The 8,756-nt window shown below is 53.9% G+C and overlaps 1 protein-coding gene across 2 annotated transcripts in view; it reads right to left on the reverse strand.

Annotated features, from left to right (window-relative positions):
- The window catches only part of WNT7B (Wnt family member 7B), a 92,715-nt gene extending 85,196 nt beyond the window's left edge, over positions 1 to 7,519 (reverse strand). Inside the window, exon 1 of one of the 2 annotated variants that reach the window (XM_042835023.1) lies at positions 7,449 to 7,519. In XM_042835023.1, the coding sequence (XP_042690957.1) occupies positions 7,449 to 7,519 (71 nt within the window). Of the gene's footprint in view, positions 1 to 1,721; positions 1,805 to 7,448 lie in introns of those variants that run through there. The other variant, XM_042835022.1, reaches the window with a different exon arrangement.
- Positions 7,520 to 8,756: the final 1,237 nt, after the last annotated feature.

Here is an 8,756-nt window from a genome sequence, read left to right on the forward strand (position 1 = left end):
AGAAAGAAAGAAAGAAAGAAAGAAACAAAGAAAGAAAGAAAGAAAGAAAGAGAGAGAGAGAGAAAGAGAGAGAGAAAGAGAAATGCTACGTTTGTATTAGAAGGGTATATTTATTTATTTATTTGCTTATTACGGCTTTTTCCTCCTGCTTGAAAAAGCAGAGAGCAGTGCCGTCTCTTTACAGGCTGTCGGGTCGCCTGCCGGGCTGTGGAGGGCAGCGGGCAATTCGGGCTGATAGCAGCATCCTACCGGATCGACCCGAACGCAGCTCCATAAATCAAGCGCCCTTAAAAATCAGTAGCGATCGCATGTGCATTTCATTACGAGTTGCAAACATAGGAATACGCGTTTCGTTTCTTTTTACGTGTGTGTTTATTCCTGCTTTTCATGCATAGTGCTGGCTCGTATTTTTCCCTAGCCCACAATACGTATATATATATATATATATATACAGAAGGACTCTCACACATGTGCTTGTGTGTGTGTGTGTGTTGCCTGCATGTACACAGAAACGGTCGGATGGGTGGATGTGTGGGTGCATAGGTAGGTAGGTAGGTAGGTAGATAGATAGGTAAGTAGGTAGGTAGGTAGGTAGATAGACAGAAATCCACATGCACCTCAAATTATACACCCACCGTGAACTGAAAGGTCTTTGTTCGGCGCTGGGGCAGGAGCGAGCAGAAACCCTCCCGGCCCCGCAGCGCAGTTGGACGTGGGGCCGGGTGGTGTTGGGGCAGGAACCCCCAGTGCGGGACAGAGTCCTTCGGGCACAGCCCGCTCTCTCTACCCGGAGACACCTGAGTCGATCCCTAGTCCCCTTCCGCAGGGCACCCGGCCCCCGGGGAGGCACTCACGGAAGGGAGCGAGCTCAGATTGTCAGCTAGCTCCGGCGGCCGGGACCACCGCCTGCCCCAGCACCTTCCCTTCCCCGCTGCCGCTTCAAAGCGCGCTCACGCCTTGACTGGAGCACGGGAGCGCTTGACAGCTCCCCGGCCGCCCTTCCGAGCCTTGGCTTGCGGCCCCGGCCTCTCGGCTCGGCTCTGCGCGGGGACAGCGTACTGCAGCCCCATGTCCCCCTCAGCCGGCGCCCGGCCCCAGCCCCGCAGCAGCCTCTCTCCGCAGCCCGCACTGAGCAGCCCGATAGCTTCTCATCCACCGCACCGTTCGATACAGATATAGATATTAAAAAAAAAAAGAGCCCGAAACTCCTTGCAGTCCCACCCACCGACTCTGATTTCCCCCACCCCTACCTCCACCCCCTTCCTCACAAGGAAAACGTCCTGGAGCCGGCTCTAACTGCGGGACTGCAGATCCCTCCCGAGCGAAAAGCACCCGGCCGGCAGCGAGCGCCTCCGCCTCCGCGCCGCCCGCCCGCGGCCGCAGCTCTCCCGGGCTGCGCGTCCCGGCGCGGCGCCGCGCTTCCCCCGCCGGGAGGAGGAGCCGAGGCCGGAGCCCCCGAGGGAGTCGCGGCCGCCCCGCTCCCCGCCGACCCCCGGGCAGCCCCGGGAGTTACCTGGCGGGTCCCCTTCCCCTGGCACGGTCCGACCGGCACTGCCAACACCGCCATCGCCATCACCATCCTCACCACCACGCGCCTCGCGGAGCTGGCGTGTCCCGGCTCCCTCCGTGTGCGCGTCGCCCCTAGGTAGCTGGCGGGGCCATTTCAAACAGAATTTGCAACCAAAAAAAAAAAAAAAAAAAAAAAAATCTGGATCACTTACAGGTAACTCCCACTGGTAAGGATGAGGAAAATCTGAGGGTAATACACTGAGAGTAACACACTGCGAGATGAAAAAAGGATCATGGCTGAGTCCCGTTTACACTCTTGGAGTTCGCTTCCTTGGTTATTCCTTTCTGGCCCCCCCCGGTCGTAACTCCCCACCCTTTTTGGTGTCAGCTGTGCCTTGAATCTGAGTTGGAATCCAGTCCCTTGGGCTTGGGGGGGCTTTGTTTGTTTGTTTGTTTGTTAGTTTGTATTGGTGGGGCTGGTATTCCCCTGGCGCTAATGCTGCTCCCGGGGCAGAGTATGTGCTGCTGCTGCTGTTCTCGCTGCTGCTGCTGCCTCTGGGCTCCTGCCTGTCATGTCTCAGTGGTTGGAAGTTGTTACAGTGGGTTCTCGTGTTGGAATGAGGATGGTTTAAGGGATTTGGATGGCAGAAAGTGCCTCTCTCTCTCTCTCTCCCTCTTTCTGCAACTCTCCTGAGACTCGGGGCTGCCATTGGGCAGTCAGTCGCTGCAATCCGCCTACTTTTTTTTCTCTCCCTCTCTCCCCCCCTTTTTTTTTTTTTTTTTTTTTTTTTTTTTTTTTTTTTTTTTTTTTTTATTTAAAGGAGGGGATGACAATGGCGCGACACCGCTCCAGCCCCGGCTGCAACTCACCCTCACTGCCCGGCCCAACCTGCTCCGTGCACCCCACTCCCGGCACAGCGCTCCCCGGGGACACTCCGCGGGAGGAGCGGGCTGCTCTCCTGCTGAGAGTCGACCGGGACAGTCGGCAGCTCCCGGTGAACGGCTCAGTAGCGGACGGTGAATGGCTCTATCGGTTCCCCCGAAGAGCTCCCGCAGCCTCTTGGTTCTCGTTGCCCCCCGTGTTGAAAATTACATATCAGGGGGCTCTGTCCAAAAGAAAGAAAGAAAGGAAAAAAAAAAAAAAAAAAAAGACATGCAAGTTGCGGCAGCCCGCCTGAGTGAGTGAGTGAGTGAGTGAGTGAGGAGTAAAGGCAGCTCGAAGCTTCATAACGGGGCTGGATTCCGCGGGTGAAAGGGAAGGAAAGCATTCGGAGAGAGCCTTCGGAGCCGTTTCTACTCTCCCCTGCCTCCTTCCCAGCCGGCAGCTCCCGGCAGGTCCGTGCCGCTACCGGGCAGAGGCCGCCCGCCCCTCGCCTCTCCGAGCCCCGCGGAGCAGAGCTTGCTTGCTCCTCCTCCGTGCCTCGACGGCCCCTTCTCTCTTCGGGTGAGCGACTGCAGTCCTGGGAGCTGACGGAGAGACGTGCTCCGGGATGCCGGGGTTTAAAAACGAAGCCCGAAAGAGGAAAGTGCACCGTGGAGAGTTTAGCTGAAATACAGTCGAACTGAACGTTCAGCGGGCTCCGACAGACCCTCGCTCTGCGGGGATTGAGGAGCCCGTCTCGGGTTAATTGCTTGATGCCTGAGGGAGATCTCTCGGCCGAGAGCTCTTCCCAGCACCCCGGGGTGACCTCCCCGAGTCAACCAGTCCCTGCACACGGCTGCTGCAGGCTCTGCGGGACAACGAAATATTCCTTCGGATGGAACCGCAGCTGCAGAATTGGTGTAAAAACGTCGTCTTTCGCCGAACACCCGATAAGGATCTCCTCGGGGTTCTGTTTCATTTAAGCACTTTCATCTGTAAGCGCAGTGCGTGCGTGTGCTGGAGCCGAGAGTGTCATTGTAGGAAACGCTGCTGTTGATTAACAACGGGGGAAGTTGAAGCCTTCCAGCGATCACTTACAACCCTAGAACCGTCTCCTTTATTTATAATTTCTTTAAAAAAAAAAAAGAAAAAAAGAAAAAAAGAACAAACCTAAAATCGACGTGTTTTTACCTCTTTAAGTGCGTATGTATGCATACATCCGTAAACCTCGAGAGCTACAGGGCTGTGCGTCCCCCTTGCTCCCCGTCACCTCTCAGCCACATGAAGCGGCTGCGGCAGCGTTGCCGAGCGCCAGCTGGATGGAGAACGGGGGGTGAGGTTTGACGGCTTATTTCGAGCACTTGTTCGGCATCGCATATATTTTAAATGGGCATCTGCTTTGAAACACGTGCCTGAGGAAAAAGAAAAAATAGAACAGAACTGAATTCTAAAATCGAAAAGTAGCTGCTGGCGTTGAAGCACCGGGGGGTGAGGACGCGGGCTTTGATCCAACCCAATCCAGACGACGGTGCTCTGCCATTCCCCACAGTTTCGGGGTGAAGAGGGATTTTTCCACAGCCGAATCGTGGAGTCCGAGGAATCTCGTATGGCATCAACCAAATCGACCCGTTCCCTTTCGGGAAAATATTTTTTCCTCAAAAAATGGGAGATGTTATTGCGTCGGAAATTCAATAGTAATGATGCTGATAATGATAACGTGTTAGGTTCTGTACGGATTCTTTCTATATGCGTGTCAGCTCGGGACAGAGAAGTACGCTTGTTCTGTCAGATTCTTGGTGTGACACTGGACGAGCCAATATTGTCAGTAACACCTCACATGGGTACTGCCACTTCTTCTTCCCCAAACACGTGTATTGCGGACAGAATAAGAGCAGTACGGAACTGGAACGGTTGCCTACTCCCTGCGACAGACTGCAGATGAGGCAGAGCGGGCACGAAAAAAAGCATTTCCCTTTCCGTTCATCTCTTTTCAATTGCGGGTTCTCTCTGACCCCGAAAAGCGCCGTGTGCGGCAGCAGAGCACGTCGGCAGCTCGGGACACACGTCCAGTCTGCACCGCGCTGCCCTTCTTCCTGCTGACAGCCGCCACTCCCTGCATCCCGCACCGCTGCGAGCTCAGCGCAAGGGAGAAAGGGGCAAAGCTGAGCAGCGTGCAATTAGCGGGGTCGGGTTGGAGGGGGCGGGAGGTGCTTGGGCCGCCTCCCCCGCCCCGAGGGGACTCGAGAAGATGGGTATTTCGTTGAGGCCGGGCGAGCCGGCAGGAGAGATAAAGGGGAAAGGGCGATTTGCCCCCTGAGTCCCGCAATATCTACGGATCCGTTCTTCCGAAGGTCCATCGCTCACCCTCAGAGCATCTGCTGTCATTTGCATCTGTGGCACAGCTGTGATTTGTGACTTCCGATACGTCTATTAATTAAACTGGAGCTGATCGCCCTGCGATCTTCGCAGGCGAAATTCCCGTTCCAATACAGCTATTACCGAAGTCAACGTGTGAGCGCTGCAGCCTGCTCCATTCTCCCTACCTGCCCCCAGAAACGTGGAAGGCAGACTGGGCGCGGGCAGGTACACCACCTCGCACCTCATCCTCCTCGGCAAAATGCAAAATGGAAATGGGAATAACGACAATTCCACGTGAGGAAGGGAGGAAGGAAGGATGGAGGATCCCCTGAGCGGTTCTCACTCTCTCCTCCCACTTGGAAACAGCGACTTTCCTGTGCCACACTCCCCTGGTCCCCTCTCATGGCACCACCAATCTGCTGCTCCTCTGCTGTGCACAAAGACAGCGGTGTTTCTATTGCTCCCCTCCCCTGGGCTCGGGGTTGTCCCTGTCCAGCCAGGAAGCGGAGTTCTTAGCACGTTTTATTAAGAGAGGAACACGTGCTCCGTAGCAAATGAAATGACCGCGTAACTCCTTGCTATCTCCATCTTTACTGCGCAAGCTAAACAGAATGCACTGGAAGACAAACTACGTTTTGTCTCAAGTAACTCCCCTTTCTTATGCACACAGCTCACCAGAAAAGGTATCATTACTCTAAGAAGATATGGTTTCAACAAAGTGATTGCTCCAGTGGCTGATGAAAGAGGAAATAATTGCATCCTACATGCTCAGCCTGGTGGTAGCCCTGGATCTCAGAGAGAATTTCTCTCTTATTGTTCAAAGAAAGAGAAGTATCCTCGCCTTACAGTCACGGTGATGGATCTGATGGGATTCCTGTAAGGGCTTTCACTGTTCCTGCCATCCATTCAGTTTTGCTTCCAGGCTCAGTTCAACAACATTCTTGTGATTTTTTTTTGCTCCAAACCCCTTTCTAAAACAGCCACGCTCATTTTCTCAAGTAAATCTGCATTCCACCCTGTAAAGTGTGCCGAATCTTCTGTTTCCTTTAAAAATAAAACAGCAGCGAAAGCGAGCACTGATACCATTACCCCTTATTGTGCAAACCATTTTCTTTGAGCTCCTCTGTCCCCCGGTGATTTGGAGGAGAATGTGCCTCACGAAGCCCTCCGGCTACTGGAACTGATTAGGTGCCCTGATCGTCGTGGTGCTTAATTTACGGGTATGCAGTCCCACCAACCCGCTTCTCGCGTCATTCTGGAAGACGACAGGGAGGATCGCTCACAGCTAGGATGACAGCGGGAGATATTTGGCCCGAGGCCAAATAGCAACCTGTCTCTAGCAAGCTGATTTGGGGCGCAGGGGCAGGGCAGTCGGTCCTAGAGGCTCAGCCGCGGGGCGGGCTCAGAGCCCTGCCCAAATGACGAAACGTATAGCTGGATAGACGGACGAGCGAACGCAGTCCGGCCGGTGCTTGCCGAGCAACCTGCCGGGGATCCTCCGGCAAAAGGAGGGCAAAAGCCGGGCTGGGGAGGGAGCTCCGGCTGAAACAACGCTTCCCTTCTCGTCCCTAGAAGCCCCGTTTAACACCGCTGTATCGTGTGACCTTAGCCCCCGGCCGCTCCGTTCTCCCTCCTGCAGTGCCCCCCGGCAGCCTCCCGCTCCCCGGGCCGCCGCCAGCAAGGCCAGGCTTCGCCGCGCTCTGTGCAGGGGGCTGCGGGCTGGCAGAACCGGGCGGCCCCGCGCCCATCCCCGTGCCGAATGGGGGTGCCGCGCGGATGGGCCTCGCCGCTCAGAGCTGCCCTTTCGCACCTCTTCTTCTCTGTGTTGGCTTCGAAGCGGGAAACAAGCGTTTTCGGATTGCAACTCACCTTATGCATTCTTGATCATTAAAAAAAAAAAAAAAAAAAAAAAAATCCCGCAGCTATGCAAAGACAGGATCTTTAAAGGGTTTGTAGCTCGACAGGTAAGGACTCGGCTGGGGCTCAGGAATGTGGAAATTCAACTCAAGTCAGCCTACTGCGACGAGCAATATTAATAAGGGCATACAGGTAAGGGGGAGAGTCAGAGGGAGAAACTTGGCAACTGCAATAACAGCGCGATCACGCTCTCTGCGATCAAATAACGAGGAGCAAAGCCCGGGCTGCCCGCAGCCCTCCCGGCGCGCCCGGCCCTCAGCCCGCCCGGCCCGGAGCTTATCGCGGGGGCAGCCGGGCCGCTTGTCAAGCTCATTTCAACACGTCCGCCTGATGGATAGAAAAGCAAATTGTGTCTAGGCCTGCATAAAGCAAATCCCTGAGCGCAGGTTCAGAGCAGGGATTCCCCCTTCTCCCGCCCCTTTCTCCTTTTTAATACTTAAGCTCTGCTCCATTGTCTCATCAGCAGCGGCTGAGTTAACTCCGTCAGGCTTTTTTTTTTTTTTTTTTTTTTCTGTCTGAGAGTACTGTACGCCAGAGATAATATTTAAGGTCGCTTAAGCAGCACAAAAGCAGAGGGCTCCGTGCGGGCAACGCCGCTGCAGTGCCCATCCCCGGGAGCCGAGCGCGACGCGGAGCGGCCCCAGACTGCGCTGGGGCTGCGCACGGGGAAAGGGGCGGAGGGAAACCGTCGCTTTCCTGCCTTTTTCGTTTGCTTCGTCTTCTTTTTCCGTCTCAACGCTCTGTTCGCAACTCCGCAATAACGTGACCCAAAAGACAAGGTTTGTCGTGCGCGAGGACTTACCCTAATTTGACATAGATGACTCCAAAGCATAAAAACACGTAGAAAATCCACTTCCGAAAGTTTCTGTGCATGATCTAGAGAATGGACTGAGCCATAAAAATTGCACAAAAAGTCGAATTGATCGTTTCGGTTAAATCCCAGTCAAGAGCGTTTCGGAAGCTGCCCGGGAGCAAAGCCGGCCGAACTGCACAAAATCAGCTGCGTGCAGACGGGCAGCTCTTCCCAGAGCCATGGTGACAGAACCTGGCTCGGTACTAAAGCTACAGAGGGAGGAAAACAGAAAGAGCTGCTCAAAACGGTAAAACAAAAAACCCGAGGCAGATGGTCGGAGGGAGAAAACGAGCAAGCCCTGATCTTGATCAACTGCCTCATAGAGCCCCGAAGTTCAATGTGTTTTTACTTGTTCTGACTTCCCCAGGTAACACTACGTATCTTGCAATCTATGGCTCCAGGTAGGAGGATCTCTCTCTCTCTCTCCCTCTCTCTCTCCTGCTCTTCCCCCCACCCCGTATGTGTCAGAATCTAATACATGTCTTATCTGTCTGTGCGGGTGTGTGCGCGAGCTGTGAGTTTGTGTTTCAGAAGGCACGTCCTGCAGCAGCCGCAGCGTTTGGGGAAACACACAAACATGTCCACAAAGGGAAAGAAAGGACTCGTCGTCTGTTCTGTCTGCAGTGCTTTTTCATTTGCTCTAGTATGGTAACGCGGCTAGATTTGTAACGCACGGACTTTCCAAAAGAGATGGTTAAACTGTTTCCTTTTTAACCAGAAAGAGGCAGGGATTAGCCAGGGTTGCTCACAGCTCCGTATCCTGAATGCTGTGTGTGTGTGCCGGGGCTCTTCGGCCATCTGACCTTGCTGTGCACTCACAAATGCCCGTCACTAAACTCGATTTCATTTTCCACAGTAAGAAAACATTCTTCTTCCTTTTAAAACCAGATTTCCTTGGCTTTTAGCAAGAGTTTGGGATACTCAGTTTGCTGATCGTAGGGAAAATAAGGAGAAAAAAAAGAATTTTGTGCTCAGGCACAGTCAAGCAAAACTCCTGTCTTTTTTTCTTTTCTTTTTCTCTTCCTTTCTTTCTCCGTGTTTCTCTCTCTCTTTCTGTCTGATTCCAGAGCTGTTCGGTTTACTCCTGCATTCTGTCAAACCATCTATTCTAGTCTGCTACACAACATGCTCCTGTCTGGGTCGCATGCATACACACGCTGAAAGAACACTCAGATACACGTCTACGGGCTGTGGTAAATTCTGCAGAAGTGGACAAACCCGTGTGCCTGTGCCCATTTACACAGCAAACACGGATAG

Source organism: Centrocercus urophasianus, unplaced genomic scaffold, assembly GCF_019232065.1.
Source record: "Centrocercus urophasianus isolate 14NV4802_14NV808 unplaced genomic scaffold, USGS_Curo_1.0 seq_5, whole genome shotgun sequence".
Taxonomy (NCBI): Eukaryota; Metazoa; Chordata; class Aves; order Galliformes; family Phasianidae; genus Centrocercus; species Centrocercus urophasianus.